This window comes from Aptenodytes forsteri, unplaced genomic scaffold (genome assembly GCF_000699145.1).
Source record: "Aptenodytes forsteri isolate BGI_AS27 unplaced genomic scaffold, ASM69914v1 Scaffold54, whole genome shotgun sequence".
Lineage (NCBI taxonomy): Eukaryota > Metazoa > Chordata > Aves > Sphenisciformes > Spheniscidae > Aptenodytes > Aptenodytes forsteri.
In genome coordinates this window covers 10,557,643-10,571,355 of record NW_008796044.1, presented here as the reverse complement: position 1 = coordinate 10,571,355, position 13,713 = coordinate 10,557,643, and the positions used below count along the sequence as shown (strand labels likewise).

The following is a 13,713-nucleotide window of genomic DNA, read 5'->3' as shown; positions in this document are numbered from 1 at the left end:
TAGGAGCGGTGCTACGGATTTAGTTGTTTATTTATTTACCTGTTATATTTATGTGTAATCCTATCACCCTTCATGGCTGAACCCATGTTTCCAGAGGCATCCTAAATCCCTCCACTTCTGGGAAATGCATGGCCCCTGGACAGCTGAAGGGATATAGAGTGAAATTTATTGTGCCCATATAAATGGGCAGAAGTGAAAAGATGTTCACTGCATCTCTCCCCTTAAGGCAGATGGAGGGGCTGGGGCTGGGGAAAGGCTTGGGAGCATCCACAGCTCACATTCCCCGTGCTGCCCCTGAAGGGGGATGTCCACTCACTCCCATGAGGCTCCCAAAGGAGCATCCCTGTCTTCTCCTGCACCCTTCAGGTCTAACCCACGGGTTGCGGTCCATCTCTTTGCTAGTCCTCTGCCCTTCAGGGGGATGAGCACCCAGAGGGCTGCCAGGTGCAGTGCCTCGCTGCTGGGTTAGCCAGTGTAGCTCAGGGTCGCACCAGGAGAGGAGAGCACAAGTTAGTGGGGCCGTGCTGAGGTTACCAGCTGCAAACATCTGAGCTCCGTGGTGCCGTAGATGCTCCTTGCACATGCTGAGCCCGTGAAAAGCAACTGCCATCCCTTATGTCAGATTATTTTTGCTGTGACTCCCAGCCAGCCCAACTGCAGCCACACTAGCAAGGCTGCGAGGCTGGACTGACGTGCATTTTTATGGGGTCAGCTCAGAGTGGCAGGAAAAGGCATTACCTCTTCAGACAGTCATACTCCTCAGCCAGCCATTGATCCACATTATGCACACAACCCCTTCCATTCATCTCTATACTTAAAATGCCTGTGTAGGTAAACCACCAGGAAACCAACTTAAGAAATGGGGAGAATTTGCATCTGGCTACGTTTCAGAGTGTATCAGTAAATCAGACCGACAGGAAATTAATACTCCATTTAGAATAAAGGTTTGCTAGATAATAGTAATGATTTTGTTTCTTGTCCAGAGGCTTATTTACACTATTGAAACCACTGAGCTCTCTTTTACTGAAGGTCTTTGCTGACTCCTGCCACTGTGCCCAAAGGAAATGTGGCTGTTTCCATTTGCGGATGCCATTTTGGTTTATGACTTTCATGTATGTCCCCTCTCTCCCCCAGCACTTCACACGCTGAACCTTTGTGATCTTGTGACAGTCAGTTTATTCCTGGTATCACTCTGGCAGAACAAAGCTAGGACATCTTGGGGACACCTAGAGGGGATCATCAGGGTGAGCAGGCTATAAATGACATTTTAGCTGACCCACAGACAGGTCACAAATTTTCGTCACACAACTAAATCATGTTATTTCCCAGAGCAAAAATCCAGGGACCAGATTTCAGTTCTTTTCTAATTATGTGGAGTATCTTGAAGGGAAACCTTGAATTTTTTGTGAACTCTCCCATTTATTTATAGCTGCCTGTAATATAGAAGAAAATAATGGCACTATTGTTGATGCTTTTATTATAAATAAGTAAAAATGCAAGCCAAATTTAGACACAAATTTAGCTATTCTGCTTTCATCCCTGCATAAAATTTCTGTCTACCCAAAGGAAAAAAAATTACTTTGATGAGGAACATGTATATTTGCACTGAAAAATTGTCACAAATCTTCCCAGTAGAACAAATCTTCCCAGGGACTGCTCCATATACTTCTCTAAAAGAAGATCAGCTCAAAAAAACCATAAAATGGAATAAAAGGAGCCTTATTTTAAGATTGTTAAAATACTTAGGCCAACAACTATCTGCTTGTGATTGTTGTCAGCATTCAAGTATCATACAAATAAAATGCATGCAATATTTTCATTTGTTATATAGTGATATTTTTATCTTTGGATCTTGGTAATATGAGAATTGATATCTTAATTTATAATCACCAGAAACTCCCTTTATAAAAATATAACCACAGACTGTGCAGTTGTTATATATAGTTTAATCTATATATATGTATAATATATCACTTACATTACTGAGACGTTGTTGCATGGAAAGAGTCAGGATATTCCAGCCTTATTAACAGCGCCCAGATGCTGTAACGCTACCTGCCTCTGGCACAGGATGAGTCAGATCCTGCCTGTGCCCATCTCTTCAAAAAGCTCTTACCGAAGTCAATGGGACATTTGCCTGATTCACAGAGCAAGGTCAGGCTTTCGGTTATCTAGGAATTACACAGACTCAGACTCATTTCCTCCAGGATCCCAACTGCCTGATTAAAAGTATCAGCTGGGAATTTGGAAGCCTGTGCTCCGTTTCCTTATCTGTTGCATCCCTTGTGATCAAGGGATGGTCATACCTATTAGCTGCAGCCTCCGTGCAGCACCCAGAGCAAGTGTCGGTGCATGTGGTGGTTCACTAGGTTTGAAAATTCGGTGTTTCAGTTTCCCCAGGGCAAAGCTGATGCGAATGCTTTTGCAGTGGGGTTTCTGCACTTACTCGACAGTTTGCAAGATGGTTTAACGCTACTGTTGTTAGCTGGAAAGCAAAGGACGATGATTCTCCCATTGTGTTCGTAGTAAATTAGAAGTTAGCCACCTAGAAGGAAATAGAAAGATAGACCTACAGAGAAGAACACCTGCTAAAGAAACAGGCTTATACGGAGAATGACTTGGACATGTATCAGACTAAAAGCTCAGTAATATTTCATTGGAACTCCCTCTTCAGAAATGGGAAAGGTTGTTGAACGAACTGCTCTGAACAGACTCCTGCTGACATTGGAGAAAATGTTACCAAGAATAAAAGTCTTAGAAGGAGAAGGTAGAAGACTTTTTCTCCTGCCTAACTAACTTCTGCATTTCAGACACTCGCACTGATGAAAGAAATTTTGTGTCTTTGGCTGACTTGAGTGGAATGTGAAATCTTCCATTTTTCAGAACATTTTTCTCTTTCAGATCGCTTGAAATGATCAAAGGAGGAAGGCTGTGAATCCGCGAAGGGAACTGGCGATTTAACAGCGAACTTCATTATTTTGAGTCTTAATGGTTGAGAACAGCTTTGGCTGACCCAGAATCTTCCGTTTAGCTTTGGTTTTCCACCACCCATGTAGGACAGCAGGAATACTTGGAAAGCCCTTGAGCAGCTGTCCTGCCAAAGAGGGAGAAGTGCTGTAAGATGATCAGGTACTAGACAAGGGCTTGTCCCGATGTGCTGTTAGTGAAATAACATCAAAGCACTCTCTATGCTTTTTTTAAACGGTGGGTCACTGCTGCTACTTTTGCTTCCTTCCTACAGGCAAGTGAACTTAATGGTAGGAGACTGTTTATGCAGACAGGTTGCATCTTTTTAACTGTATTTGTACATGCAAAGCACTGTAGTCCTCTCCACGCTGCCTGCAAACTTCTCCAACGCAATAGTGATTATACTGAAGCAGTTTATTCTTGTAAGAGAAGGGGAACAGGTATAACGACAAGTGCTTTTAATTACGTCCAATCCATAAAACTGTCCAGTAACTTTGGAGAAGAAACTCATCTCTGCAAATGGATAGCCACAGGCAGTGACGCACCGGGAAGCACTACTAAATGTCTTTAGACTTTTACAGCAGCAGGAGGAAAACACACTTTGTTTGGAAAATCTGCATCTGATTTGTTTTTCAAGTTGAGAAGCATGCAAAGTGATTTTTAGTTTAGATTAAGGTAAAAAGCAGAGAAAGAATAAAAAAAAAACCTTATAAGAGAGTAGAATACGTCTCCTTCACGTGTCAAATACCCTCTGCCCTGCCATGAGGAGGGCACACAGTTGCCATGGGACTGGCCCTGCCTATGACCCACTTCACATGTTTCAAGGGGAGAAATTACAGCACAGACACTTGGCACTTCAGGAATCTGCATTTAGGAGGTAAGTTCGAAGGCGGGCTGAAAATGACCTAGAAATGGGAGCTAAAATCCTCTTCTGTCACAAGAGAATTCCCCCACGCAGGGCTGCCCGAGCATGCTAAGGAATGAATCAGAGGAAGCCAGGTTTGGATGGGGTGTTCGTATAATTTTCATTCCTACTGTAGACAAGACACAATAGTCTTCAAGAGAGCTCAGCTGAGGGCTGGGTCCAATGCTGTAGACCTGCAGACACAGATCCCGTGCGACTGATTCAGGACTTCAGCTCTAGCTGGAAGGGAAGGAGGGATCAGCCCTACATTTTGTTTCCCATTAATATATCCAGGATGCGTTATACCTCAGTCTTCTCTCCTTCTGGCCTTAGTGGTATTAAACAGAACAGATATCTACTGAGGGTATAATACTGTGTTTTCCTACATGAACAGCAAAGGCCCCATTAGCAGACAGATGCTGCGCAGGAAATGCCGAATCCCTCAACCCCCTGAAGCTCACTCTGAGCTATCAGCACCAGGTTCACAAGACAGGGTACAACCGAGCAGCTCTGAGGCACCTCCCTCCAAACAGTGCTGGACACCCCCATATAGGAGGAAGTAAATTTGTATTGTCCATGGCAAGCAGCCATTCTAGATTCTGGTGCACTGAACTATGTCTTATATCCTACTCCGTAGTATATAAAAAGAAAAATGGGAGAAGAGGAAAGTTAGATCTAGAGAATAATCCCACAAACAGCTGTTTTATACCCCGAAACATACTTGTGTAGGAATTAGTACATTTGCCCACATGCATTCCTGCAGGCCAGATCAGCTTTCAGTGAGAAGATAATTTAGAAATGAACAGGCATTTTCTACTATTTATAAGACTTTCCTCTTAATGATTCATCTGCATTGCAGATGCAGTGGGAGCAGGGGGCTGTTCACAACACAGTTGCAATGTGTAGAGTAGACAGGATTTACTCATGCTTTTGTGTTTTTAACTACAAAATGCAGTAGTTCTGAAATGAGAGGTTTTGATCTTGGACTTGAAAAATGGAGTTATGAGTCCACAGAAGGAGAAAAGCCTGAAAATGTTGATATGAGACTGAAACTTAAAATGCAAATAACACAGAGGATGTCTACTCTACACTGACTTAGGACTAGCTTTTGAGGCATATGGAAATTTCATTTGTACCTGTCTTTATCAATAATGCAGTCTCAAGGGATATAGGGGGCCTAAGCCTCAGGTTCAACAGGATGCTCAGGGTCCAACAGATCCAGCGTGATAACCCATAAAATACAGGATGTCCTATATGAGATGGTCAGCCTAGCTTCCTCTGGCAGCCAGCATGGATGGATGTCTCCATCCATGGCTTTCAGCTCTTCCCATATTTCTCTGGTAGCTGGATTTACATAATTATAAATATAAATACACACACACACACATATATACACTAGTATTGGTAGCCCAAATTGTCTGAAAAAGTGACTTCAGCTCATCATTCTAGGCATGCGCAGCTTAGCTGCACAGTAAGTCTGTGAGTTACATGAATTACGATTTACCTGTCCCCACTCAGTTCAACGTCCATGGCTTAAAATGAAGCACTGGGGATACATTGTTCACGTGAGTTTATTCAAATGCAACAACAGCGAAATAACAGGATTCCTAGAAGAAAATGACCCTCTATTCCACAAAACGGGAGGAAAGAAAAAGTAACATAAATTACAAATTTTGACCAAAAATTTTTGAATTTCATTACTCTTTGAGTTCAGCACAGATACCTTCTCTATTTAAAAGCCTTTGATATTTTTCAGAGAATTTGGTATTCTCTGGAGAATTCTTTCCAGTACTGACTACACTCAGAGATCAAGTCACAGCCCACTAGTATAAGTCACAGGGCCAGATCCATCCATTTTCCTCTCTCTGGGCGCTACCACCATACCTTCTGGACAATCCCATTTTTATTAATGGAACTGGTTGCAGACCAGGTGTTACTGCTAGATAATCCCATTTTTATTAATGGAACTGGTTGCAGACCAAGGTGTTACTGAAACTGATGTAAATTTTCAGTGCGTTATATAGCAGTTGTACCACAATCACAGACTACAGTTAAAAATTAACCAAATTAAGCTTAAAACTGTGTCATCAAAGGAAAAATATAAAGCGTTGCAGAATCACTCTTGACTTCACTCTCCAGGCCTTATCGTATTTTACTGCAGCAAGAATTACATTACAGTCATAAACCAGAATTATTTCACTTGCTAAAACTCCTAGAGTAATACCTACAAAATTACGGCAAATACCATCAAAATGCCTATTTTGCCTTAAAAGGATGTGCTTAATCACACCTCTCCTCAGGAAACCACATTATCACATGCTTAGAGCTGAATTCCCGTGTAAGTGCTTTCCTGAGCCAGAGCCCAAACCATGCTCTGATGAAGCAGGTGAAACTCCAGAGGCTTTTGACCTCCCCAGATCTGTATGTGATCTCTCAAAATACAAACAGACCATCAGACTCTACAAAATGACCTGTACAGCTCGCTCAAGCTACGTGGTTTTTCCATTGAACACACTGACTGAAAAGATGGTGTTGAGGAAAACGTTTATTTCCCATTCTATAATATTTCTCTGGATTATAATTTGTTTTAAAAATTACAATTCTCGCAACAACTTTACTTCTTCTTCGTCGTCGCTGTCAGTTACATTGACTAGAATGCTGGAGGGAGTAGATGGGGTGGCTGACAAAACCTCCTCCAGTGCTCCGACGTCCAGCTGTGGTAGGGGGCTTAAATACCGCTCCTCGTTGCAGCTGTTGTGACAGGACACTATTTCAAGGCTCTCACAGCTGCGGCGGTCCTCACGTATCCTTTCTTCTGGGTATTCCTTGAAAGGATAGTCTCCGTCCAGAGCTGAAAACATCACCTCCTGTCTTTGGTACCTGTCTTCATAAAAGCCAAGGCATTCAGGCGCTGAGCTGGAGAAATTCCCACAGCCAAATGGAGGTCGGCTGAATGGGCATGTGCTGCAATGAGAGAGATTGAAAGTTGGCTTTCAGAAATGCAGATTGCCTGGACTTCCATTCAGCGAAGAAAAACAGAATGACACTCATGTTCTATGCTAGTCAGCTTATCCTGTTGAAATATTCAAAACACAAATACTTTCAAACCATGCCTAATTTAAACACTAGGGCCATAACAAGAGTCATGCACAGATTCCACATCTGTGCATATGCACCTCCTCATGCTAGATACACGCATGACGTTGCTCTGAAAACAAACGCAAAGCCCATTGTATTTATCAATGAAATAATATCATGGATAAACCAGCATCTGATAAACCTGCAGTATGTTAACCCACATACTCTGAATAGTAAAACAAAGCTTCAAAAGTCCATTTGTGTTATTTCAGCATGCCGAAATTTGTGACAGAGCTGGGGTAAAATGCTCTTATTTATTCTCTGAGTGAACTCTTGCATCTGTTACATTGGTATTAAACAGGAGGGCTGACAGAGAATCCTTGTGCCCGATATGTGGTGGTCAATGCTACTATTTAAAGAATGTACAGTGACAAATTTTTAAAAAGCAACCACATAGTAGATTGCAGGAAGTTACTATGTCAAATATAACTGTATTCCTCTGGTGTCAGAAGTTTGAATTTTTATTCTGATGCAGAATGGCACATGTACTGTAATTTACACAGTGTTACAGAAATTCACTACATTGTTAAGAAAACAAAGTATGTGAAGAAGTAGTAGAGCTCTACAGTGCAGACATTATAAAGACATCGATACAATGTCTATTGAGGTTTCAAGGAGACTATTCATCTTTCCAATCTAACATTTAAATTTTTAGTGCATAAATCTGCATTACGTACATTTGCAGTGTCAGTGCTACTCAGAAATTATGATTCTTGTATGCAAGAAATGAATTTATAGGAGTGTGAATTTATAAATCATTGTATTACAAAGATCCTGGCATTAGCAAAGCTGGCAGCCTTCAGAAGTCCATTAATGTGTGAACTCAGAACAGTCTTTTATGGTACAAGAACACTCTTCTCCCTCAGAGGCCTCACAAAACTGTCTAATTTCAGAGACCAAGGGCTAAGTAAAGTTCATCTTTAGCAATTTTGGGAATACATGCCCTGTGTTTCTTTAAAGGGCCTCAAAAATAGAAATATCTTGTATTGCACTTATCGGCTCATTAAGTTGTTTTTGAGTTTGATGGGTCATCATCAGCCCTAATTTATGACCAGGCAGTCTTATTGCCGTAGGAACACATTGGTTGTTGCTATTAGTAGGAATGAGCAATGTATAAACGGGCAGAATTTAAGTCTAATAGTCATAATAATTTGTTACGTTTGATATTGCACAGTCATGAAAGAAAAATGATGCCTTACAAAGATTAAGCATCAGTAGGCCATCAGATTTCTTGCGTTTGAGCAGCACACCTGCTGCAGGGAGGGCACTGGTGCTTTCTGTGCATGCTTAGCTTAAGAAATACCCACGGGATATTACGTGTGTTAGCTTATAAATTCTTTGATTAGGTGATCTCCGATTGACTGCCCAGAGACTGCAAAGGGAAAACTAGGAATTACTACTTAAATAAGAATTCTGAAGACATTTCCCACCAGGCTGGATTTCAGAAATATTGGTAGTTATGACAGCTGCAATCATAGTACCTGGGAGACATCTCACACACCTACTTTAATTCTATCCAATCATTTTCAAAATATATTTACACTATCTCTACCTAATGCTTTTCTGTAGAAATCAACTGCACTTAGATGCATAAAATAGAGAGAAGATAATTCTATTTACTGTGGGCTTGGGAGTGCCAATTACTGCAATAGTACTATGGAGCCTTCAATAACTGGGCATATATTATGAGCAGGCTCAGGCCAGCAGGTCCCACCACACAGGAGCTACAGGAACGTAAGAGCACCTTTCCTTCTGAATGCTCCATCTTCTTTCTGTAAGTCAAAAGACTCCCTGCCTTTTAGCATTTCTTCTTACTGGTATTGAAATGAAGGGTTTAATTACCTTGAGGGGAAATAGTGAGGTCCAGGTACAAAGTAAGAGTGGTGAAACGAAAACCGAGGAGATACTCCAAACAGGCTGGCTGGCTGACCAATGGGGGGAGACTCATAGAGATGTGAGTGAAGAAAAGGGGTAGCCTGGGGAAGAGGTACACCTCTAGGAAAAACAGAAACCCCTGGGTACTCCTTTGGGGGCTCTCTATTAGAGACAGGAAATCTGCCATTAGTGGTGGTTATGTTACTTGGGTTTCTGCTGAAGCTCTCAAAGAAAACTGGTGCAGGTCTCTTCAGAGAGCAATTGAGCCCAGATGATACATCAAGAGCTTCTGTCTGAGCAGGTTCAGCAAAGTGCTGTGGTGAAATTACAGGGCGCAGGGGCAGAGTCGGAGCTGGAACAGCCACTGATGTGGTGCTTGCACTAGTAGTCTGGAAAAGAGCAATTGGACCAGCATGTTGAATGGAAGAAGCCGGCAGACGGATGGCAGAAGGAGACTCACCTTTAGGAAACAGAACAGTTATTTATCAGACATCAATAGAGGAAGAGATTTCATAAACAGCAGCGTAGCAAACCACAGCCAGAGCCAGAACCATTTCCCCCAAAACAGTTTCTAGCGTTACTTCCCTGCAACTCACCGTCATACACCACTCTGCCTACATGTGTTCTGACAGATGGGTTTGGAGCCCACTCATGCACGCTTCCTTCTACAGAAACCCAAGGGTGAAAGAAGAAGGAATTGGCTAGTGAGTGTTGAGGCTGTGAGGCTGGTGAGGGCTCTGTCTTGTCCTAATATGGCCACAGAAAGGGGCTGGAGCGTGCATTTAGTGCCTGAAGCTCAGAAGACCTCCCAAGCCTGCTAGCTGAGTTGGAGTGAGCCAAAATCTTAACAAATCTGTGTGGTGCCAAAGCAGCAGTGAGCGGCAGAAGCAACAGTTAAAACACCCTACTCTCCAATATGTAGCTCTCCAGGAGCTACAAAGACAGTAACAGGGATCTGTGGGCAATGAAGAAGCCAGAAGAATTTAAGAGGCTCAGGAAACAGCAGGTAGAGACTAGGAGGCAGAGGTGCAGTGCAGAGGAGGACTGATAGAAACAGTGGTGTCAAGAAAGACTGAGAAATTGTTTTAACTCTATCTGCACTACCATATGTATAACTTTTACTACAATAGGTAAATTCTGAATTTTTAAAATCATTCACTACTGAAAACTCACAGGCTGGATGTCCAAAACTGTTCTTAACATTGGGGATGAGAACAGAGTAAGCAGGTGACTGGAAGGGACAAATGCCAGCTGGATTTGTAGCGATGATACTCTGAGAAGCGCCGGAAAATACAGCAGAGACAGGCAGTGGAAAACGCTTCCTTTTGCCTGGTCGTGGTTGATAAACCCAACCTGTCAGAGATAAAAAAAGATGCAGACATCCAGTTTTTGGGACGGTCTCATTCTTTACGTAAAGCTATGATATCTGTAATTCTGAAGTATCTAAAAAAAATGAGTCCAAAAACTGCTCCTATAGTCAATGGCAATACTCCATTTGCTTCAGTGACCTAGCAAATGGGGCATTTTATCAGAGGTGGAAATAAAATGGACATATTTGGGCATTGTTTTTATGTTACTAAATAGTAACTGTGAGACAAAGAAATACAGAACAGTGGGGAGTGACGTGGCACAGCTGAGGAAAGCATGTTAAGGAGAACACGACACTGTACCATGGGCTTTCAGTGCAAAAGAAAACCATTACTATATTCAAAATGTAGATCTTTCCTGATTGTTTCCTTAACCCCTTAAGTCTCACATATACCTGCAGGTTACAAAAGACAGTGGAAAATATGACCCACTAGGAATCCTGTATAGATTTGGAGGAGTATGTTTGCCTTTGACTTACAACATTAACCAAACACTAACAGATGTATAAATATATTATGAATTTACATGGAGCAGCTTGGTTTCTTACACAGGCTAACTCTTAATGCAACTTTAAAGAAGACTTTTTTTTTTTTTAAGGATGCAAGGAGAGAGGAGAGTGCTGCTTTTATCTTTTGTGTGTTTATGACAAATTAGTCAGATCTTGTCTACCTGGATTAGCCATAATCATGAACTAGCAGAATTACGACAACAGAGAGAGAAAGGATCACGACACCTGGTATCTCAACAGCTTTTAGAAAGAGTTGTAAGTACTTATGCTCTGTTTTACTGAACTGCAGTGTTATGGAGAAATGAATTTGTTAAGGGTGCAAATTTTTAACCCTTTTGACAAAAGGCTGAGAAACAACATCTTCCACACCGTTATTTGGGAATCCCAAGTCTACATGTTGAAGAATCCCACAGAATACAATGCCGTTTGTGCTTCCTGTGGCATTTCCCTTTCCTGCTTTTAGGGAATGGATGCATGTGTCACCACAGGCCACCTGGTCAGCTCTTTCTGGAGCGTGTAAAATGATGCAGCAGGCCATGTTCACAATAAACTCACTATCTGGCCATTAGACTACTAAAGCATTCAGAAGAGCTGCTGTAGCTGCGGTGGTCTAAGACCATAAGAAACATGAGAGGCTACGAAGGATGAAACATCATTTTGGATGCTTTAAAAAATTAATACGCTTTCAGGCACCAGAAAGCTGACAGAAGGACTGCGTGCTTGATATTTCTGTAATTTTTTTCTATTAGTTGCTCTAATGAAAGAGATCCACGTTTCAAAAAACTTGCACTTCTAAAGCATCCAGATAAATAAATACATGTTTACCAGGAAATTCCTCTCTGTGCCTTTGCTTTATTTTCTGAGCTTCATCATAATAGGGCTGCTTCTGCTCTTCAGTCAGTTTGCTCCACTCCAATCCAAGCTGAACACTGATTTCTGCATTATTGGCAGCTGGGTTAGCTTTTGCTAGGGCGGGCCGATGAATCCTAGCCCACACCATAAATGCGTTCATTGGACGCTTTACATGGCCACTTTTGTCCTTGCTAAATGGAGTATCTGGCATACCTATGCAACAAAACGAGGAAAGATGATCATCTTCCAGGCAATATATGCAATACAGGTTACATTCAATAGTACACCAAGAGGATATTTGGCAAGTCAAAAGAATCACTAGAGCTTTGGAACACATGAAACTTGATGCACATTTGGAGAGCATTTCCTAGAAAAATAGCTAAGGCTAAGCGAGTATCCTCCACTAACCTTCACTGAACCACTGCATAAGGAATCATTTACCTGGCTTTCGTTACATATTATTAAAAAAGCCCCAACAAACCCATATGGGACTGCTAACACACTGGTTTGGATTTCATTTGGCTAGATTGCTTTCTTATGAACTTATAAACTTACAAATTAATAAACCAAACATTGTATAGCATAGACCATATCACTGCAAATTTGTCATCACCACCTGAACTATGTATCCAAAGCCCTAACGATGCAGGGACCAGATCTAATGATGGTATGGCAGTTTAGTCCCACACCTGTGCAGTCCCTGGCTTCTCAGCTGAGGTTGCTGCTGTTCTGGGTTTCTCGTTGGGTTTTTTTTCCTCTCTCACTCTTTTCTCAGATTTGGACACTCATTTTGCTGGAGGAACCTGTGTTACCAAATGACTGTTACACGACACCCAGCTTTGGCTCTTTGTAAACACAGACTGCATTTAAATTGAGCTGGTGACATGATGAACCCCCAGACCCCTCACAACTGATCCCTGAGAAAGCAATTTCCTCTCTGAAAAAGGCTTAGAAATGAACTCTCTCACATTATCAATAAAGGACAAAAGTCTTCTAGTCTTTAAGACCTCACTTTAAGTCATTAATTTTGAAAGCCTAGATATTGTTCAGAAAAAGTAAGCTTCTAATCCAGATGGTTGAAAAAGTTTCTCATTTAACATGTCCAAATTTTCTCAGAGAGGTGTATGAATGCTTCATAGCTTTAAAAAATCGAGCAGGTTCCTGACCTTAAACTTGCAATCACAACTCAATGCAATTCTGAACACTGTTGTAAGGGGTTTAATGTAGTCAGGGAGCAAGCGGACAAAACTGCACTGATTGTAACAAACCACTAGAGAACTCTGTGCTCCCGTATGTTTACATCTTACGCTGAAGAAGAGAGTTGTACAAACTCGTCTATCCGAAGGGATGGTTCCCTAACACGACCTTTCCACTTGTGTTCTCCTATCTGATAACCTGTCGACTGTGTTCCACTTACTGAACCCTTGCAAGCTCTCTTAATGTAATACCTGAATCGGAGGGCAGTACTGTGAGGGGAACATTTTTAGTTTCAATCTTTACTGAAGGCTCCAGTAAAGACTGCATTTTAAGTGGCACTTGTTTCACCGGCACTTTAGTCATATGGATCAGCTCTGGGGGCAGAGGGCCTTGGATCTGTATGCGGGTCCCAGGAGGTAAGGAGTGAAACACAACTGGGATCTTCAGTTCTTCAGGGAGGATCCCAAACCCCTCACACCGCTGCGCCTTGCGGTCGTCGGTGCTGGCACGAGCAGGCCCACACAGGGAGCCAGCCGGGCCATCGTCCTTTTCCCTCTTCACCCTGCAGGCCTCAAAGGCCACATCAGGCGGCTCCACTTTGACAGCACCTCCTCTCCAGGGCTCCTTCCCACTCCCCCTCTTCTCCAGCACCTTCACCTCGTTCTGGCTTTCTCCGCTGCGCCTTTCATGGTCCCCTTCTCTCTTGATGGCGCCGCGGGCCTCCTCTTTACCCCCCCACGGGGCTGGGGAGCACCTGAACTCGCCCCCCGACTCTCTGCTGTCCCCGCGGCAGTCCGGGGGATCTCCCTCCTCCGGCTCGGGCTCCTCGACTTTGATGTGCAGCACCCTGAGGGGGCCCTTGGCCTCCCCCTGCGCGGGGGGCGGCGGGGGACGGCGGGGGCCC

At 42.7% G+C, this 13,713-nt stretch overlaps 2 protein-coding genes across 2 annotated transcripts in view; both read right to left on the bottom strand.

The window, feature by feature from the left end:
• The window catches only part of ADAM19 (ADAM metallopeptidase domain 19), a 33,464-nt gene extending 32,658 nt beyond the window's left edge, over nucleotides 1-806 (bottom strand). The window contains exon 1 of the mRNA XM_009286041.1: nucleotides 739-806. Within this exon, the coding sequence (XP_009284316.1) occupies nucleotides 739-806 (68 nt within the window). The remainder of the gene's footprint in view (nucleotides 1-738) is intronic.
• A 5,659-nt stretch (nucleotides 807-6,465) lies between these two features.
• The window catches only part of SOX30 (SRY-box 30), an 8,597-nt gene continuing 1,349 nt past the window's right edge, over nucleotides 6,466-13,713 (bottom strand). The window contains exons 2-6 of the mRNA XM_019473792.1: nucleotides 13,061-13,639; nucleotides 11,586-11,825; nucleotides 10,058-10,237; nucleotides 8,852-9,344; nucleotides 6,466-6,835 (exon numbers count right to left, since the gene is read on the bottom strand). Coding sequence (XP_019329337.1) covers nucleotides 6,466-6,835; nucleotides 8,852-9,344; nucleotides 10,058-10,237; nucleotides 11,586-11,825; nucleotides 13,061-13,639 — 1,862 coding nt within the window. The remainder of the gene's footprint in view (nucleotides 6,836-8,851; nucleotides 9,345-10,057; nucleotides 10,238-11,585; nucleotides 11,826-13,060; nucleotides 13,640-13,713) is intronic.